Source organism: Oreochromis aureus, linkage group 3 (genome assembly GCF_013358895.1).
Source record: "Oreochromis aureus strain Israel breed Guangdong linkage group 3, ZZ_aureus, whole genome shotgun sequence".
Lineage (NCBI taxonomy): Eukaryota > Metazoa > Chordata > Actinopteri > Cichliformes > Cichlidae > Oreochromis > Oreochromis aureus.
Window position 1 is genome coordinate 53390003 of NC_052944.1, and position 22009 is coordinate 53412011.

The following is a 22009-nucleotide window of genomic DNA, read 5'->3' on the forward strand; positions in this document are numbered from 1 at the left end:
CATGCTGTAGGTATTACAGGTACTGCACTGCAGTGGTTTGTATCATATCTATCTAATAGACTCCAGTTTGTACATGTAAATGGAGAGTCCTCTTCAGACACTAAGGTCAATTATGGTGTTCCACAGGGTTCAGTGCTAGGACCAATTCTATTTACATTATACATGCTTCCCCTAGGCAACATCATTAGAAGACATAGCATAAATTTTCACTGCTATGCAGATGACACGCAGCTCTATCTATCCATGAAGCCAGGTAACACACACCAATTAGTTAAACTGCAGGAATGTCTTAAAGACATAAAGACCTGGATGGCCGCTAACTTTCTGCTTCTTAATTCAGATAAAACTGAGGTTATTGTACTCGGCCCTGAAAATCTTAGAAATATGGTATCTAAGCAGATTCTTACTCTGGATGGCATTACCTTGGCCTCCAGTAACACTGTGAGAAACCTTGAGTCATTTTTGACCAGGACATGTCCTTCAATGCACATATTAAACAAATATGTAAGACTGCTTTCTTCCATTTGCGCAACATCTCTAAAATTAGAAATATCCTGTCTCAGAGTGATGCTGAAAAACTAGTTCATGCATTTATTACTTCCAGGCTGGACTACTGTAATTCACTATTATCAGGAAGTCCTAAAAACTCGCTGAGAAGCCTTCAGCTAATCCAAAATGCTGCAGCAAGAGTACTGACAGGGACTAGAAAGAGAGCATATTTCTCCTGTTTTGGCTTCCCTTCACTGGCTTCCTGTTAAATCCAGAATTGATTTCAAAATCCTGCTCCTCACATACAAGGTCTTAAATAATCAGGCCCCATCTTATCTTAATGACCTTGTAGTACCATATCACCCTATTAGAGCACTTCGCTCTTGCACTGCAGGCCTACTTGTTGTTCCTAGAGTATTTAAAAGTAGAATGGGAGGCAGAGCCTTCAGTTTTCAGGCCCCTCTTCTGTGGAACCAACTTCCAGTTTGGATTCGGAGACAGACACTATCTCTACTTTCAAGATTAGGCTTAAAACTTTCCTTTTTGCTAAAGCATATAGTTAGGGCTGGACCAGGTGACCCTGAATCCTCCCTTAGTTATGCTGCAATAGACGTGAAGCTGCCGGGGATTCCCATGATGCATTGAGTTTTTCCTTCCAGTCACCTTTCTCACTCACTATGTGCTAATAGACCTCTCTGCATCGAATCATATCTGTTATTAATCTCTGTCTCTCTTCCACAGCATGTCTTTCATCCTGTTTTCCTTCTTTCACCCCAACCGGTCGCAGCAGATGGCCGCCCCTCCCTGAGCCTGGTTCTGCCGGAGGTTTCTTCCTGTTAAAGGGAGTTTTCCTTCCCACTGTGGCCAAAGTGCTTGCTCATAGGGGGTCATATGATTGTTGGGTTTTTCTCTGTATTTATTATTGTGCTATCTACTGTACAATATAAAGCGCCTTGAGGCGACTTTTGTTGTGATTTGGCGCTATATAAATAAAATTGAATTGAATTGAATTGAATTGAATTAACTGTGAACTTTTGCATCGATAGAAGGTGAATGAAGAGGAGTTGTGTATGAATGAAATCTACACTGTCACTGTCCAAACAAAGGGTGCATAAGTTGAAATTTAAGTATATAAAATGACAAAAAGGGGGGAAATGTTAGGTCTAATTGTTGAATGTTGCCATTGTGTTTCTTAAATTTGTACAGTCTTAGTTCAAGCAGTATTATCAAAGCTATTCCTTTGATCCTGAGCACCTCTAACCACTTTGTGTTGGGGGAGGTTTTATTGCAGATACATCCTATCTGGAAGATCTACTTCCTTTGATGTAAGCTTCCTGCGTTTACGACCCTTTGGTCAGCAGGAGGACACACACACACACACACACACACACACACACACACATACCTGCATATACATACATACAGTGCCTTGTCTTTGTAACCAAAGGGGGTTGCGAGGGGAGGTGTTTTGTAAACTATTGTTTGAAGTTTGTCAATAAAAGCCAGCGAGAGGAGGTCCTCATCGGGGTCACTTCCATGCTGGACATAGACGAGGCCTCCCTTGCGCAAGTAATCGATCGAACACTGTTGCCTTGTTTTTCTTTCATGGGAATAAGTCCTGGATACAGCGGGGTCTGAGTTTAGACCCAACACCATATAACAAAGTTTCAGGCGCAGATAATAAAACGGTCACGTCTGCTGTGGCAGATGAGTGGAGGTTGAAAGTAGGACCCAAGATGCAGGCTGCTTCTGATGTGAGCGAGCTTTGTTGATATGGTAGGTGAAACAAACAGGAACATAATGGGCATGAAACAAAACCTAAAGATAACCTAAACGGGGAAAAATGAACCAAACAAACCTGAAACCTTAAATGGAGGCACAGGGAGAATGACGCAGGATGACGCAGAGAAAGAACACAGATGAACCAGCAATGCACACGCGAAAACACAGGGCTTAAATACACACAATCAGGCAATCAGAGAATGGGAGATTAATTGGACATAACGAGACAAGGGGGAGCGAATTTAGAAAGACTGACAAGAGAAACAGACACCAACAAAACTCTAAACACGCAAACAAACACAGACTGGGAGACAGAACATAGGAACTTGAAACGTGGAACAGGAGAGCACAGAGGACACAAAACACTAGGGATAATCACAAACAACACAACATAAACAAAACCACAGAATACTAATAAACTCAAGCATAAATACGGAGTCCACAGACTGTGGACCATGACAAAAACAGGGTACCTTTGTGACATAGCCTCAGCAGAAGTTTATTTTTGCATTAGTGGTATTCATCAGTCACACAGAAAGAGGCGGGTCTAACCTAGATTGTTTTGTTTTTTTTCAGTTATATTTCAGTCTAATGTTAATACAGTCACTAGCGAGACACCATGGAGCTCACAGCTCTTTGCAAGAAACTGTGTGAGTACTTTTGTCTTCTTGTGAAATGTTGCAATTTATCCTCCCTTTCTGAATTCCTAATTACATAATAACATGTTGTTTGATGGAGTTATTTGTTGACAAAAAAACCTTAAAAAAAATATAAGACCCTTTTATGTTTTCTTCATCTCTACAGTGACAGCGTTTTTGGTGTTGGTGGTTTCACAAATTCAACATAACTATGCACAGGAAGGGTGTAAGTTATCAACTTGAAAAAAAAAAGAAAACAAAACACAGACATACAAGCATAAAGACAGAAACAAAGTCATTTACATATTATTATTCAGCACTAACCAAGTTTTTTTAGGGCGTACATTATTTCAAATTATTACTATATTGTTAAACTAATTTCTTTTTATTTTAGTATCATTGTCATTTTTACATTTCAAATACAGCTTTTGCTCAGATTGTTCCCACTGGACTTCAGCTCTTTGAATATAGTTCCCTCTCAATTAACTGTGAGGGTTTTACTCCTGAAACTGGATGGACTGTAAAGAGGAGACAAAAGGGACAAGTCAGTGCATGTGTCAGTAACTGGGTGACAATACCTGCTTCCATCTGCGCCATCAAACCTGTTTATCTCACAGACAGTGGAGAATATTGGTGTGAGAATGGAAGCGAGAGGAGCAACACTGTCAACATCACAGTCACTGGTAACCTGCATTTTCATAAAAAAATATTAACTCAAGTAACACATGAGCTTTAAACTATGTATATTACCTGCAATAAAGCAAAACTGAGATGTCACAATTCCAGTTGAGTGTTACGAAAAGTTATTCAGAGGTAAATTAAAGCTTAGATAAGTTCTAGTAAAACCAAAACAAGTGAGAAAAAAAGGGTGCTCTATCCAAACACTTTTTCAGGTACACTTTGCTGTTACTGGTTCAGACCTCTTTTCCTTTCAGAGCTGCCTTAATTCTTGATGGCATAGATTTCAACAAGGCGCTAGAAACATTTCTCAGAGATTCTGGGCATAATTAATTCATTTCATTCGATTCAATTGAGTCAAATGTTATTTATATAACACCAAGTCTGAGCTACAGTTGTCTCAAGGTGTTTTATATTGTAAGGTAAAGACCCTATAATAATATGTCCATATTGACATGATGAAATACATCACCACACAGTTGCAGTGGATGTGTTTCATGTGAATCTCCCATTCTGCAACAAGGGGCTCCACTGAATTTTTGTTCCCAAAACCAGTATAACATGTTTTGTGACACTATGTGTTGTCCTGCTAGATGGATTCACCATACACATAAAGCGATGGACATAGTCAGCACTAATACAAAAAGTGTGCAAAGAAAATAATCCCCCACACTGTTATACTGCAAACAGCATGCAAAAATGCTGATACAAGTCAGGATGGATCCCTGTATCCAGATATCACAGCAGAAATTGAGATTCATCAGATCAATTCAAATTTTGCTGAGCTTGTGTAAATTGTGGACTCACTTTCTTCTTTGTAGCTGATAGGAGTCGCCCCAAGAGAGGCTTCTCTTGCTGTAGCTCATCTGCTTCAAAGTTCAGTGTGTATTCAGAGATGCTCTTTAAAAAACCCTAAGTATTTAAATTACTGTTTTCTTATCCACTTGAATCAGTCTGGCCATTCTCCTCTGACCTCTGGCATCAACAAGGTATTTTTACCCAGAGTACTGAAGCTTATTGGATATGTTCTCTTTTTTGGATCCATCTCCAGAAACCCTAGAGATGATTGTGTTGGCGATTGTCATGACCAAAACCATAGTCAAGCTCACTTAAATCACCTTTTTTCTCCCATTCTGATGCTCATTGCCCAGTACCTGTATACACTGAGTTGGTGTCTTGTGATTGATTGATGAGACATTTGCTTTAACAATGACAACATTAAACAAACTGAGAACATTTTGTCAAAGCAGCTGACTCTCAGTAATGTGTGTTGATGTTTTAGCTGGAGCTGTGATCCTGGAAAGTCCTGTTGTTCCTGTGAAGGAGGGAGAAGTCGTGACTTTTATCTGTAGAAGTACCGTGACCTCTTCTGCTCACATAACAGATTTCTTCAAAGATAACCGACACATCAACAGCAGCTCCACAGGCAAGATGACCATTAGTAGAGTTTCTGAGTCTGATGAAGGGCTCTATAAGTGCAATATCTCAGACTATGGAGAATCTCCAGAGAGCTGGCTCACAGTCCGAGGTGAGACGTGAAGATTCTTTACTTTTAGGCTCAATTTTAAAAAAAAAAAAAAAAAAAACCCTGAAAAGTCACAGGAAAAGTATAAGACAGTACAACTGAAAAAAGTACTTCTGAAACACCAAATATTAAAAGAAAAATAACAGACTGTAATTATGAAATACAATTCAGATCTAAATATATTATGTTTTTTTTCTAGATTTTAGATATGCTAGGGAGATGTTTACAAAATGCTTGAATTTGACAGTTCTTGCAATGCTGTTAAATAGCGTTTTATATTTTAAAACACCTAATTTTATAACGTAAAACGTGAAGGTCTCTCTTGATTATGTATAACGCTTCAGTATAATATTTAGTGCCTATTCAAATACTTCTCTCTGCTATTTGTTTGGTTTTGTAATACTACGAAGTATAAATCATACATGTTTTGTTTTGTCTTTCTGTCAGCCCTTCACAGAGCTAATCAAAGTGCCCAAAGCTACTCACAGAACTCTTGCCATCGTTACCTGGTTGTACGGACTATTTTCACTGTAATCATGGTAGTTCTACTCCTGCTCATTGTGGGACTTCTTTACCGTGGGAACATATGAGTTTCAAAGAACTGACTCAAATTCACTTCACCAGACAAACAATCATTTCTGGGGTTTCATTTCATACCAAAATAAAATATTGTAGCAAGAAACTTTTGCTTTGTCTTGCTTACCCAAAGCTTATTTTTTCTCTAATCTTCTCCAAAATAGAAGGTTGTGGTTTCATAATTTTCAGGTATTGCTTGAGGTATTTGTTTCTGATCTTAGAAGAGAACAACATGTGACAGCTTTTACTATATATAATAAATACTACAAAGAACTTGCAGAGGGTCTGCTCAGTTACCACTTGCAGAAATTATCAAACAGTCACATGGGAAAACTACCAAAACCACAGGTCAACAATCCATTTTTAAAAAAAACTGTAGAGGTGGAGTGTGGTCTGTAGCACAGCTGCAGGGGAGGGGTTGTATAGTGGGTTCAGGGGTAGTGCCAGCGAGGCTGGCTTGTGCAATTGTCAGTAGTCGTCTAATTATGCCTCTCCTATTTCTACAGTAGTGTGCTGGGACCGGAGAGAGAAGAACTGAGCTGGTGTCACTGCAAATTTTTATTATCCAGTAAGGAAAGAAAGTGTGAAATAAAGAAAATCTGCACAGCATCAGACATTTTCTTGGTGGCTTGTTACAGATGGGCTCTATAATGTTAGACACTATACATGGCTATATATATATGAAGGTAATCCTTTTCAGCAAAAAATATTTTTGAAAATAGTTTGGAAAATGTTATTTCTATAAAATTTTATAGAAATCTGCTACAACAGTTTGAGGATGAAAGGAAAAAAAAAACAGGACAAAAGGCATGCTGCGGAAGAGCCAGAGATTATATTAATAACAATAATAACAATAATAATTAAATGCAGAAAGGTGTATAAAAACATGATGAGTAAAAAAAAAAGATAAAGTCAGAAGAGACACTCACTCAAAAAAAGTGAAACGTTGACTTTAATTAAAATTATTTTGTCAACAGGTTCCATGAAATTGCATTGTGTTAGTTTAAAGCAAAAATCTTTAGTTCATCTAATTTTAAAAAACTACTTAAGATTAACAAGACATATTTAAGACTACCTAAATCAAGTTATGTTGTATGAACATAGATGATATATTTACAGGTTAGATAGTTTAGATTAGTTACTTCAACACATTTCTTATTTTTGGCAGTAAAATGTTAAATTTAAGTTAGATTAATTCAAATATTATATTTTCAGCCACCTTGTGCTTTACTAATTAGTTTTACATAAATTTATTTTGTCAACAGGTTCCACACAAATGAATTAAGTACATCCAACTTATTTTTTTATTTTTTTTTATTACCAACACATTCAGTGAGCATTTGTGTAAACCCAGTCCAAAATAAAACACAACAGCTCTTTAGGGTTAGTAACTAACAGTATGTAGACAGATGCAACATCAAGCCTTTAAATTAAGTGTCTGTATCTGCCAGAAATAGAAGAAAAAATAAACATTGAAGACCACATAACATGTTGATAAGATAAGGTAAGGTCTGTGGAGTGTTTTTTCTTCTAGTGTCTAAAATGGATAGCAAAGTTGCGATTTGCAATGATTGCTTAGGGTCAGTCCAGTAACACAACACCAATGAAGGGCTTTCCTTTAACAATGCAAAGTGAAGTGTCCACCTCAACAGCCACAATTAAAAAAAAAACATGTAATAATAATAATAATGATAATAATAATAATAATAGTCCACTGAAATTAGCAATCAAAGAAAATTATATCACCATCCCAAATAAAACTTTAATAAAACATGCCAGCATTATTGTCTAACAATAAAACAGCTTGTCAGCGTTCAGTTTTTTTTCAACAGCACAGCAGTAACCATTTAACACTTGCCACTGTCAACGTTTATTTTACCAGTGTTTGGGCAAAAAACTTGAGTTGTAAACATTTTAACATGGAAACAATTGTTCGTCTTTAAAAGTCCGCAAAATATACATTCATCCTGCATTCCTAACTTACCCTTATTCTTAGTATGTATTGCAATTACCTTTACGATGCACACAATGTAACACAAACAGAATATGAACATATTTCCACCTCATAACAATATGCCTTGAACGCTAATATACACACCACCCTTCAACATTTCTGGTGCATCATCTCTCAATTAAATCCTTTAAATCTCAATACTTTTGATTGTCTCTTACTAGCCCCCCAACAAGGGTAAAATCTCTCAAATTGTAGTAGTTTACAAACTTTTCAAAATGTTCTAAATTTCTCTCTAAATGTAATTTTTCCTTTATCTGTCATTTACAAATTACCATTTTATTCCCAGCTACCAAAGCTTTTTCTGAATAAATCAATAAAGATCCATTTATGGGAAGCGATGAAGGCAGTTTTGTCTTTAATTATATTCAACAAAATAACACATTTGACCACTTTTAAGTGATTTTTAATACAGTAAAGTTAAGGTTATATACCTAATTTCTAGTAAGTGGCCCAGCCCCTCCTATATTTTTATGTATGTGGCCCTCAGCGAAAAAAGTTTGGACACCCCTGCAGTAAAGGAATCCCAAGAAAGCAAATGAAAAAATAACCCCTTGAAAAAATAACCCCATGAACCCCTGTAGCTAATCCCTTAGTAAAACAAAAAACAATAAAAATGTTTCTTACACAGTCCACAAAATAAGCATGTCCAGGACCCAGTAAAGCTAATGTAGTAGTGATGGGTCCAGCAACACTGACGCACCAGCGCATGTATCAAGCTCACCTAGCGATGGCTGTATCGGTGCGTGCGTCGGTTTAAGAAAAAGTCACGTGATCGATACAGCTGCTGTATCGCTCATTACCAACGCGCCAAGCTGTGTTTAAAAGGTACCGCATCCGCATCTGTCAACGGAACGAGTCGCCACCAAAAACCCCACAAATTGACTCTCGCAAAGATAAATAAAAATATACATCTTTCCATAACAAAATGGAAATGTTTCTGCTGTGTGGGATCATTTTGATCTTTTAACTGCAAATAGTTTGTCTGTCTTTGTTTCAGTGTAATCTATCAGAATAGGAAAAACAGCAATGTGACTTGCAGTGTAAATTATTTATTTCATTTTATGCAGGATAAATGTCGCATCTGTTCTGCGGAGCTTTCTTGCAAACAAAAGCACCTCCTCAGTGTTACAGAGGCATTACAGAGCCAAACATGAAAATGAGGAGACAAACACACTGAGAATGAACACAGGTCGGGCTATATTGACACTGAACAGCTTTATCAACACTTTTTTATTAATATGTGTTTTATTATTTTGAAATCAAGCATCTAGGAAGACTGTTCTGGACCAGGCAGTCCTGAAGTTTATTATAAAGGACTGCCAACCCCTTGTGGAGAGTGTCGGAGAGAAACATTCCAAGATTAGAGGATCCTTTAAGGTACTGGGGGATGAGGAAGACATCTTATCAGAACCTTTTCCACCTGACTTTACAGTTTTTGTGTACCCCAGCTTCATCTGTGCCTGTGAGTTTTCCAAAGCTGGGGAAATGGTGTGAAAACCCCCCACAATAGACTGAATGCAAAAACATTGGATAAACTTATTTTTCTGAATAGAAATTTATAATAAACTCTGAATCAATTACATTTAAATGGGTAATATTATATTCACAATACTTTCATTTTAATTTTTACTTTATGTCATTCACAATATATTTTAAAGATGTCTACAATATTTGCAATGTAAAACATATAAAATGATTCCATGGAAAGTACAATACCTTACAGTGTATACACGTATGACTAGGTCATTGAATCAGTGTCTGTTGTGAGTCTCAAGTAAGTTCCCTGCAATAATATTTAAGGTCCAGCAGGTGTCAGTATGGAGCAAAACAGCAACACTGTGTCGACACAGTATCGATACAGTTTGGGGAATGTGCTGAAACGCTTCACGAGGCCTCATCTACCCATCACTATAATGTAGAACAAGCGCACGCAAACGATATAACATGTCTTGTAAGACAAACGCAAAATATAACCATGCTCGACATATAGATACTAAACAACAAAGTCAATAAAAAAGTGGTCTTACCTCTCAAAGAAACAGCAGTCTTGCGCATGAGCAGGCCCAAGCCGTGAAACCTTCTTGTTCTTCGCGGTTTCATTACAACTGTTTTTGCATTAGTGCCACCTTGTGGATATACAAAGTATATCGATCCTAATTGACTTAACTTAAATGTTATGCCATCAAGTAACACATTAGTATTATGTACGTTGAATAATAGTCACAATTACGTAGACTTGATTAGAAAAACATATGTCAACTTAACAAAAACAAATATTTTAAGTAAAATGAAAATAAATAATTAATATACACTGAACAATCCACCTCATTCATTTTTTTGAGTTTGGTAGGGATGGGAATTGATAAGATTTTCGTGATTCAGATATCATTTTCGATTCTGTTTAGTAATTCGATTCTTTATTGATTCTCCTATCAATTCTTTTTTTTTTTTAAAGGAGAACACACAGGTTGATTAGCTTAAAATTTGTTTTATATCTTATCTTTGAACGAGATAGACATTTAGGAGTAACAAACCCAACAGTGAGATGTTAAGAGATCCACAAAAATGCAACAGATATGTTGCATAAAACAAACAAAAATAAAACCTGAGTCCAAGCCATATTGTCATTATTTTTCAATACTACTCACCTGTCCTTTTCCATGGACTTTCTTATCAGTGGATCGATGGCTGCAGCCTGGATGGCAGGAAACTGCTTGCAGAATCTCTTCATCACCAAATACAGAGAGTTGCATCTGGTCTTAGCATCTATGCTTGGGCAGCTCTGAGGGGTAACACATCCATACCTTAATTGCTAATGTAATATTCCTTATGTTAACATTCCTTATCTTAGTTTATGAATTTAATTTGATCATGATCTACATGTACACAATCTTAAAAATTTTTTTTTACTATGCTCACTGAGCAATTCTTGCTTCTCCTTCAGGACCACTTTTGCCATGTGGGACCTCTACACCCATATAATCACAGAGCAAATTCTTGCCCCCCCAGATTTGCTTTTTTTGACCACATACTGTACCAAGCAGGGATCAATGGTTGGTTAACCCTTTAAGACCTACCATAGAACCAAGTCCGCAAGAGCTTATATTATATTTTTACATGCTGTAGTGCCAATTTTGGGAGCATTTCAAGTTGATATACATCAATACAACCATTATAGCCCAAATTTTAATATGTATGCATTAAGTGCATAGTAATTACATAAATTGCAAAAAAGTGCAATAAACTACAAAAAAATTGAAAATCATTTTTGTTTTTTTAACATATATTTCTAGTTAGAGAAATTTAAGAGGCTTATCCTCAAAACTGTAAATACAAAAAGTTGCACAAACTAGTTTCCCACCACAGGAAATTTATTTGAAGTGTCTTCATAGTTTTACTTTTGAAATACACCAATTTTTATATACTGCAGGAAAACGAAAATAAATATTATAGTGCAAATTTGCAAAAAAAAGCAGCATATGCATCAAAATAAACCATTTCCAGCAGTGCAATTTGAGTTCTAAGCATCCCAGAAACGACACAGAAAGTCATAAAGTCAAAGATAACTTTTAAAAACACCAGTATAGGCTCTGAGGCCCTGACAGTAAAAAAAACTACATTTCCGCGAAATGACGTCACTTCCGGTTTCGGGCAGGTAATGGCGGACATGCGAAAGTTCGCGCTGACGTCTATTCCAACGTAGGAAGTGTTATGAACAGCTGATCGGATCGGCAAAGCGTGTTTCTGGAATATTATGTTTTTGTTGCTGCAAGCGCTTTTTATGCAGTTTTTGCAAAGCTATATGTGGAAGAAAACCGTGACCTAGGACAAGCTGATGGCATAAGATGTAAGTACAACTTATCCGGTTTCATATGCAAAAAAAATTATTGCGCTAGCTTACGTGGTTGCAGAGCTACAGGGATTTAAAAATAAATACGCAAATTGTAGCGGGGGCGCTACGCTCGGCTCTAAAGGGTTAAACTGTCTCTGTTTGGTGCTTTGTACTTAGGGTTCAGAGTCTTTGTAATTTCTCTAAAAGATATATATATATATAAAAAAAAACACCCAGCACGCCCCTGCGGGCGGTTTATCCTTCAAGCTCGGGTCCTCCACCAGAAGCCTGGGAGCTTGAGGGTCCTGCGCAGTATCTTAGCTGTTCCCAGGACTGCGCTCTTCTGGACAGAGATCTCCGATGTTGTTACCGGGATCTGCTGGAGCCACTCGCCTAGCTTGGGAGTCACCGCACCTAGTGCTCCGATTACCACGGGGACCACCGTTACCTTCACCCTCCACATCCTCTCGAGCTCTTCTCTGAGCCCTTGGTATTTCTCCAGCTTCTCGTGTTCCTTCTTCCTGATGTTGCTGTCATTCGGAACCGCTACATCAATCACTACAGCCGTCTTCTTCTGTTTGTCTACCACCACTATGTCCGGTTGGTTAGCCACCACCATTTTGTCCGTCTGTATCTGGAAGTCCCACAGGATCTTAGCTCGGTCATTCTCCATCACCCTTGGGGCATCTCCCATTTTGACCTCGGGACTTCCAGGTTATACTCGGCACAGATGTTCCTGTACACTATGCCGGCCACTTGGTTATGGCGTTCCATGTATGCCTTGCCTGCTAGCATCTTGCACCCTGCTGTTATGTGCTGGATTGTCTCTGGGGCATCTTTACACAGCCTGCACCTGGGGTCTTGCCTGGTGTGATAGACCCCAGCCTCTATGGATCTTGTACTCAGAGCTTGTTCTTGTGCTGCCATGATTAGTGCCTCTGTGCTGTCTTTCAGTCCAGCTTTGTCCAGCCACTGGTAGGATTTCTGGATATCAGCCACCTCCTCTATCTGCCGGTGGTACATACCGTGCAGGGGCCTGTCCTTCCATGATGGTTCCTCGCCTTCCTCCTCTTTCTTGGGTTTCTGCTGCCTGAGGTATTCACTGAGCACGCTGTCAGTTGGGGCCATCTTCGTGATGTATTCGTGGATGTTTCTTGTCTCATCCTGGACTGTGGTGCTGACACTCACCAGTCCCCGGCCCCTTCCTTCCGCTTAGCGTACAGCCTCAGGGTGCTGGACTTGGGGTGAAACCCTCCATGCATGGTAAGGAGCTTTCTTGTCTTTATGTCAGTGGCTTCTATCTCCTCCTTTGGCCAGCCTATTACCCCAGCAGGGTACCTGATCACGGGCAGGGCGTAAGTGTTGATGGCCCGGATCTTGTTCTTACCGTTCAGCTGACTCCTCAGGACTTGCCTGACCCTCTGCAGGTACTTGGTGGTTGCAGCTTTCCTAGCGGCCTCTTCATGGTTCCCATTCGCTTGCGGGATCCCCAGGTACTTGTAACTGTCCTCTATGTCTGCAATGTTGCCTTCTGGTAGTTCAATCCCCTCAGTTCTGACTACCTTCCCTCTGACTGGCTACGGATATATATATATATATATATATATATATATATATATATATATATATATATATATATATAATCCCCAAACAATAATCAAAAACTACACTTATCTAACTAACATATTGTGAGCTGAATTTGTTCTTATCTTTGGTGAAGAGACAGGGTGAGTGCAACTAGATCTGAAAATCCACTGATGATAATCACCCGACAGGAAAGCAGCTGGCCATTCATGGTATTTGAGCAGATATAAATTCCAAAATCAATTCACCGGTTTAAGGTTTGGACTTCCATTACCCCTTTTAGTGTCCCTGCTGGAATTTTCTGAGAAACTGTGAATCCCTTAGATCCAATCTTCTGAACTGCTCATCTCACATAAGACAACAGGGAAGAACGCAGAATCTCTTTTACACCCCATTTTTATGGTCAATCTTTCTCCTCTCCTTTCCTACTGGGCGTCACATGTTCGCATTTTGGACATCCAATCAAGTTGTTGACATTTAATCATCCGATGTCCACCCACACCTTATCTCTCTCTCTCTCTCTCTCTCTCTCTCTCACTATCTGTCTAAATTACATGATTTAACACAAAATTTGTACTTTTAAACCTTGAAATCAATTCATTAAATATTCTTTGTTAACCTTAATTTGCAGAATTTTTCTTTAGCAATTTTTCCCATTGACATTCAATGTAACATAATTCAAACACAGGAATACTTTGTTTCACCTTTTTAAAACTCTGTTAATTAACATTTTTTTCATTGATTTTATTAAACTTATATTATTAAACCATACATTTTGTAGTCAGACACTTTATATGATTAGAGGCTCTAATGTGTCTCTTTCAACACCTTCCTGCACCACACGTACACACTCACCAAGATCGGACTCTTGGTGAGGCCTGATATTAGAATCAGACACAAAATTGTCTGAGGAACATTCTTTCTCGCTTGTTTCTGTGACACTTTCATCTGAATCTCTTTCATTTCTTTGTTCCTCTTTCAAGTGTTTCATAATTTGTTCCTTGTCTTTTTCTAGCTTTCTCTTCCTTTCTGTCATTTGGATTATAATCTTCTCCGTTTTCTCCATTAGTTTTTCTGTCATATTTAGCAGTTCTTCATGCACTTTTTTTCTATTTTCCAGGCCAGTTTTTTTTTTATCTCCACGCTTATTCAACTTTTTTTCTTTCTGAAGTAATGGGTCTTCTTTCTTCAGCTTTATCTCGATCTCTGTCAATTGTTTATTGTCCTCCTTCAGTAGTGCAATGAGGTTTTCTTTTTGGTTCTTCAGAGATGTCTTCTGCTCCATTAGTTTTCCAATGGTTTGTTGGACATGTTTTAAGTCTTCCGCATTGTTCTGCAACTGATCTTCAAGTCTTTTCTTTTCCTCACATACTTTCTGTAGTTTCTTCTCCATCTATGTTTGATGTAGTTCATTTCCATCCTTATCATGTATCTTGTTTTCTATGTGAATACAAATGCAGGAAAAAATGTTTAAAAGAAATATAGGTGAGAACTCAAACACATACTTGGAAACAGTGCTCAAGAGGAGTACAAAAGAGAACGACCATTTGGAAAAAGAGAACGACCATTTGGAAAAAGAGAACGACCATTTGAAAAAAATAAAATTGCAAAAGTAGAAATAAAAATGTTCAAAAATAAAATACTTGTACTATTTTTATCATGTGATTAGGTAGAGGATCATTAGGGGGTCCTTTGTCCCTCTCGGTGGGTTACTCCCACAGACCTTAATCTGGGACTCTCCACCATTTGACCCTAGAACTGAAGAAGCTTCTCAGAGGAGAGGTGAAACGTCTTCAAGCAACTTAAAAAAGTCCAGACACTTTTCTTTCCAAGCTCCTTAGACTACGATGACCTGGACGACTTAGAACCGTCATAGACATATTGCACTAATGAGACCAGCTCTGCATGTCTATAACACATCTCATTACAACACAGGACTCTAATCAAGTAACTCTAGTTACCAGCTGGTCATATTCCTTTATAAAAGTAACATTTCCGAGAGCCTCCAATTTTGTTCCTAAACCGCTGACATGCTGCAGTCTCCATTCATTGGGGGTTGCCTTCAACATAACTACATCATGTGTTTGTGTCATTTTTATTTGAATCACATTTGTACTACTTATCCATATATTTTATATATTTTTATATATATATATATATATATATATATATATATATATATATATATATATATATATATATATATATATATATATATATATATATATATATATATTTTATATATATTTTACATATATTTTACAGGCAGTTACACTAAAACAAGACATTAAAAAGGTCTGATGATAATTTGAGGTTGGGGTAAAAAGTACAATAAAGTTTGAACTTACTGGATTTATTTTGTCCATGTTAGAGTGAATTGTTAAATGTTTGTCATTTTTATGCTTACCATCTCTACAAAAGGAATTTCACTGGGTGAGGGGCTGTAGTCTTTTATTACAGGCAACATCCTTGTGAAGGTCTTTTTGATGTAAGCTTCCTGCCCAGCAGGAGGTCTCACACACACACACACACACACCTACACACACACCTACACACACACCTACACACACACACACACACACACACACCTACACACACACCTACACACACACACACACACACACACACACATTCTTACTTACATACAGAAGTTCACACATATACATACAATACCTTAGAACCATGTGGGCGTTGCTTTGCTGTGTTTAGTGTGAACTGTCTCTCAATAAAAGGCAGCGAGAGGAGGCCATTGTCGGGGTCATTCGTGATGAGCTAAGATACAGACGAGGCCTCCCTTGTGCAAGTAAATGATCGAACGTTGTTGCCTTGTTTTTCTTTCACGGGAACAAGTCCTGGATACAGCGGGGTCTGAGTTTAGACCCAACAGTCCACATTTCCATATTGGGATTACTGCTGTCCCAACGCTTATTAAACAAACAGCCAAGTTGACGATAATTTGAACAGCAGTATTAGACTGAACCATAAAGAGATCACCTGAAATATAAGGAGACAAAATGTGCTAGATTATACTTTCTGTAGCTGAAAATGAATGTGAGAGATAAAAAAAAGCATTTCTACCTGAAACATGGATGTGTGCCTCTTTGATTTGACTGATATTTTTCTGTTGAACTTTGCAGGTGAAGCTGTAGCTCTGTCCTTTCTCCACAGTCACTTTACTGCTGAGACTATAGAGCCCATCAGAACCTCTGACATTGTTTGTAGGTTCAACAGAAACAGGTTTTCCCTCACTGTCCACCCACAACATCTGCGGTTCCGGATACCAGCCATTAGATTTACTATCTAACACCATTTCATTTTTGACATTGGTGAGTTCTATGACTGGTGAGGAAACTGAACCTGCAAAGAAAAGAATGAAAAAACAAAATAATGAAATATAGTTCCCAAAATATTTAAAACACTGATTCTTTAAGTAGTTACAGTTAGCCCAAATTTCACTCTGATCGACCTTAACTCAAATTGTCATTTTAAGCTTATAGAGAGGCACATTGCTATGTGAAATGAACTGTGCCAATCCCTCTGGTCAAATTTCTAATCATCTTACTTATTCCATTTGCTCTTCTAAAAGTTCTTGTATATAAGCTGAAATTAACTTGTACCTATCCAAGCAGTTCTTTTGTCAAATCAACTTTCCTCTGGTCTGTCTGGGTTGGTTAAAGGGCCACCTTGGCTGCAGGTTTTTTTTTTTTTGTTTTTTTTTCTAGGGTCAGATACCCCTCGGTAGGCAAAAAGCCCATTTAGTTGGTGCACAAATCCCCTGTGATTCTAACTATACCGTTTTTCGTTATGCACATCTTTTATTTGTCTAGTTGTGCTGCTTAATAACATGTGCAAAAGCCCCTGACTCTTCCCTTAACATTTTCTTGGCAACAGTTTGTTGGTCTTCAGTCAGGTGGCTAACATCAACAAGTGGATCCCATTCCTGTGTTGCTTGATCTTCACCTCACTGCTGGGGTATTTGAGATACATCAGAGTCGACATCTTGAGTCACTTCGGGCTCACCGAGGTTTGGTAAGTCAGTTTGTACAATTTCTGTTATTGGTTCAATAGTTCCAAGGGCTGCTCTGCTGGTGAGGGTCACATCGTGCTTAGTGTGGTTGCCAATAGGTACTTTGACATATGGGACTCTGGCATCGCAAACTGTGATGATGGAACTCACAACTGCAACATCAAGCTGTTGCAGTTGTGGGTTGCTCTCAGTTGGTTCAAAGAGCACGAGGGGGTTGGATATGTCAACTGTAGAGGAGAATTTACACTTAACATACTTAACTTGACCAGCTGGGATTACTACATCATGCAGGCCCACTTTTAGGACACTCTGGCTGACCACGTTATCACTGGTAAGCTTGGTCTCGATGAAGTTGACCAGTGCCGTCGCTGTGTCATCCTGGAGGTTCATTGCGCTGCGCAGGAGGCTCACAATAGTTGGTATGAGGTTTGAACTAGCATTTGGCCCCAGTGTCAGCTGTTCAATTACATTGAAACCAATCAGGGGGCAGTCCATGGTCACACTGCTTACTAAAAAGGGTACTTTCACAGTTAAGTTTGGGTCACTATTCTCTAGGAGACTCACCATTACGCCCACCCAGCCATCGTAGGGTAATGGCTGGCCATTAACACCAAGCACACTAAGAGCCTTATCTCCAGTAAGTTCTGTCAGTGGCTGGAGTTTGTGGTCAGAGAGGTAGGTTTTTGCCCACTGGCGATCAATGAGACTCACTTGTGCACCTGTGTCTGTGTTTCTGTTGGAGGTGACGCCCAACTACTCCTGACATGAGCAAACTCTTCTGAGCACGTACCTGGTGATTTTGGGTCTGGCTGTCCACTGGTTATGGGAGTGTGTATATCAGCAGGAGGCCAACTAGAGCTTCTGGGTTGGCTTCGTTTGAGACATCCCAGTGCCCTGTGACCTGTCTCCCCACAGATAAAACAATGAGTGCATGAAGTAGCTCCACTTTCAATACACTTGGGACAGCCATACTGTTTTGCAGTTTGCCTGGGCTTCTGCTTTGGGTTTGCACACTGACAAGTAGGTTCACGAGCCTGACTGGCTGTGAGAGACTCCACCACTTTGGTCAGGGTTTCCACCTTTGCAGTCATAGAAGGGTTTCCACCTCTTCTATGACTTTATTCTTACTCTTAGATTTACAGTCAGTCATTTCAGTGTCTTTAGCAGATTCAAGTTGAGCAGTATGAGCATGTGTTACCTTTTGTCGAGTGGAATATCCCAGTCTTCGCTGTCGCTCACTCTCTTCACTTGACACTTTGTTCACTTGCCTTATCAAGGCTTCATCTGACACACTGTAGTCTGATAGTAGTGGCTTGAGTTCATTATGAATATCACTATATTTTGGTAGAAGACCTTGATGAATGGTGCGTAAAAACACATTTTGGATCGTATGTGTCTCATACGCAACGCCCATGTTCTCCTGCCTGGATGCAAACATGACTTTCTGCTTCAGTCCAATCATCCTGTAGAGGAACTGTTGTGGAGTTTCATGGTCATGTTGCTTAGTGCTCAACAATTCCTGAAATAATTCACTCCCACTCTTCTCACTCAGGTGTGAACGTAGCAAGCTTTTGAGTTCAATGAGGGTCAAGTCATCTTTACTGATCAACATGTCCTTAAACTGTCCAGGCTTACGGAGCACACCTTGAATGATCTCTCCCTCTGTGTGCTTCACCTTGAGCCCCTCCTCGATCTGCTTACACAGTCCATGATAGCTAATGTCAGATGAAATGTCCCCAACCTGACCCCCATGTACTTCAAACTCTCTGCGTTGCAAAAATGGCTGGTCTCTTACGGAAACCATGTGATCAGGCTTAGATTGTCGCATGTCTGTGGTGGAGTAGCTGTTTGTCACACTCTCAGCTCGAGGCTGGAGTGACTGTGTAATAGTGTGGGTGGGTGTGTCTTGTGTTGCGGATGTCACTTGTAAATCTGCTAACTGTTTACCAAGTGCCTTATAGTTAGCCTTTAGCATTTCATACTCTGTTACTTGTGGATTAACAGACTCAAGAGGCAATATAGCTGAGGTAAGTACATCACACTGTTCAGGTTGCTTAAGTGTTGTGAGAGTAACAACATTTTCCTCTGAGACTATAGGGTGAGATACTTCAGCGGTACAACTATCAGTGAAATGAATAATAGCATCTTTCAACAACAGTAGGTGTGAAAACCCCTGATCCTCTAAGTCAAGCAATATCTTACAGCGTAGATAAGCATATACATAATCAAAACAACTTTCCTCATCACCACGTCTTACACTTGCAGGGTCCACATCAGGTACTGGTGTGATGTTTGTAGCAATCTGGAGTTCCTCCGCTGCCAGTGCATAAAGACTCTTTCTGATCTGCCAAGCCAGTTCTTTTCTTTCACTGTCCTCCATTGTGTGTTCTTTGGCTAGCAACTCTTCACAGTGCAGTCAGCTCAAACACACAGCCCATCACCTCTCCAGCAGGGGTTCCCCTCCTAGACACAGGTCCCGCTGCTGCTGTTCCAACACGCCTGCCCTGTGATGGCTGTCTCTGGTTCGTTGATTAAAGGATCAGCAGTCGCCCTCGTTGCATGCTGATCCCCGTAGGGGCCACCAAAATTATGTTAAAATCTGGTCTTTTACATCAATAAATGTTTTACAACAAATTACAATTGTGACCATACACTTGTGGGCGTCACACATGTCATAAATTTAGAAGATCATCATTTAGCCTGGAGAAATAGTTTGTTGCTTTATAAGAAAACCCTCCGTAAAGCTAGAAGATCCTAGTGTAAGGAGCTTGGAAAGAAAAGTGTCTGGACTTCTTTAAGTTAAAAGGCTCCCATTTGGCATTTATACATGTTCATTAGTCATTAATAAATGGGTTTATGCTTTACACTTTACAATAAGGCTCCCATCTAGCATTTATAAATGTTTATTAGTCATTAATAAGTGGTTTTATGCTTTACACTTTACAACAAAGCTCCGATTTATAGTTGTGGATATTTATAATGCATTTATGAAGTACAATATTATATGCTAAAAAATATGTTTACAAATGCTGATTGTGCTTACAAGATAGTAACTTAGTCTGAAATGTTTAATATAGCAACTCTAGATGAAATATATAGGTGAACACATTTGGCTCACTATTTGGCAAGAAACTGGTCAGGTTTTTCTCTTTCTCACCCTTAACTAATGCATAATAAACCATTAATAATGGTTTATAAAGCATTTACAGATTAATTAATAACATAGCTATAAACTATTTATTAGCCATCTATAAGGGGAGACTTATTGTAAAGTGGTACCTATTTCTGTAATGCGTACCAGAAATTATTTCGGCTACTAATTAATTACCGTTGAGCTCAAAGGTTATATTAATAAACGGTTAACGAATGTGTATTTATGACGACGATTTGTGAGACTGGTAAACTTACCTTTGTTTGTACGATGGTCTTTCGTTCTACACAGTGCATTTCAAGGTCCTGTACCCATCCGTCGGTAAACTGTACCTGGGCTTGTTGCAGTGACCTGAAGTTACTAAAAACTTCATGAGTGCATGCACTCACTCCAAGAACCGTATAATTATAAATCTGAGCGTGGTGAAAGTTGGGCAGCACGCTAACATCTTTTGTCCACTCTGTGCTCGTAAGGGTCTGACCCTCTCACTCCTTTGATTTTTTCCTCGTATCTTTTCTTTGCCTTTTCGTCGAGTCTGTCTTTGTACGGACCGGCATTGTTCTCCTTAGTTTTGTACATTGCTTTTTTGTGCAGGAAAGAAAAACCAAGAAGGTATTGGAACCGGAGAATGAACGTTTTGCGGTGCTGCAAATGCTTGCATTTGATGCGGTACTTGGATTGTTTTGCCTCGAGTTCCCAGCATGCAATGTGCGAAAGTCACGTGATCTGTCAATCGCTATAGGAAAAACCTTAAATTAAGACCAAGAACACTAGAGGTGAGACATGATCATTAATTAATATTAAAATTAATAAATGACAGATTTAGTGATATTTTCATCAACACCTCCTTTCCTTTTTTTGTTCTCCATTTTCTTTAGTTCGTCTATAAGATTGCTAAACAAGGGGGAGGGTGCATCCGGCCTCCTCAGCTGTAATTGGTCCAGCCCAGAGTCGATCATGACCAATTGGCCAATCCAACACCTTTCATTATATATACCTTTCCTAACAAAAAAAAAAAAAAAAAAAAAATCCATCAGCCCATAAAAACAAAAAATCGCCAGCGGCCCACCGGGCAAATGCCCGGTATGCCCGATGGCCAGTCCAGCTATGCTGTCTCCCTATGTATCTCTGTATGTCTGACCTACATGATTTAACACAAAGTTTTTAAACTTTAAATTCAATTTATTACATTTTCTTTGTTATTCTTAACATGTAGAATTAGTTTTTAGCACATTTTCACATGTAGATTCATTGTAACATAATCTCTTTTCAATTAAAACACAGAGGAATACTTTCTTTAACCTTTTTAACCTCTGCTAATTAACTGTTTTTTAATTTATTAAAAAAACCCCTCTTTTATTAAATCATACATTTTGTAGTCAGACACGTTCTGAGATTAGTTGTTCCAGTGTGTCTCTTTCACCCCCATCCTGCACCACACACACACCAAGGTCTGATTCTTGGTGAGGCCTGTTATTAGAAACACAAAACTGCCACGGATGAAGCTGAGCACTCACACATTTCACCACAGAACTCAGACATTCAAACAGTTATTTCTATTACTCAAACTATGTTTGTCATTAATATATTGATAACATTTGTATTTAATTTATCTTGATTAAGAATAAAATTAATTAATTTTATTCTTAATTTTATGCTTAATTATTAAGAAATAGATGAAAGCTCTGTTTGATCACTTTTACTCACATGAGC

At 38.7% G+C, this 22009-nt stretch overlaps 2 protein-coding genes across 5 annotated transcripts; one reads left to right on the forward strand and one right to left on the reverse strand.

Moving 5' to 3' along the window:
* Window positions 1–2669: 2669 nt before the first annotated feature.
* Window positions 2670–5794, forward strand: LOC120439321 (low affinity immunoglobulin gamma Fc region receptor II-like). The gene is made up of 5 exons (XM_039610183.1): window positions 2670–2921; window positions 3076–3135; window positions 3335–3592; window positions 4870–5115; window positions 5560–5794. Exons 1-5 carry the CDS (start codon window positions 2891–2893, stop codon window positions 5700–5702), a joined length of 738 nt encoding a protein of 245 aa, XP_039466117.1. The 5' UTR covers window positions 2670–2890; the 3' UTR covers window positions 5703–5794.
* Window positions 5795–13801: 8007 nt separating this feature from the next.
* LOC120437602 (butyrophilin subfamily 1 member A1-like) lies at window positions 13802–20614 on the reverse strand. Of its 4 annotated transcripts, XR_005611281.1 has the most exons (5): window positions 20554–20614; window positions 19403–19707; window positions 16197–16475; window positions 15792–16112; window positions 13802–14558 (listed from the first exon to the last, which is right to left on the reverse strand). XR_005611281.1 is itself a non-coding variant. In XM_039608148.1 (4 exons), exons 2-3 carry the CDS (start codon window positions 19523–19525, stop codon window positions 16452–16454), a joined length of 1206 nt encoding a protein of 401 aa, XP_039464082.1. In that variant the 5' UTR covers window positions 19526–19707; window positions 20554–20614; the 3' UTR covers window positions 15792–16112; window positions 16197–16451. The 4 variants fall into 4 exon arrangements, 3 of the variants coding, with proteins under 3 accessions (XP_039464082.1, XP_039464083.1, XP_039464084.1); XM_039608148.1 differs by lacking the exon at window positions 13802–14558 and having other exon boundaries at window positions 18344–19707; XM_039608149.1 differs by lacking the exons at window positions 13802–14558; window positions 19403–19707; window positions 20554–20614 and adding an exon at window positions 17936–18322.
* Between the last annotated feature and the right edge of the window lie 1395 nt (window positions 20615–22009).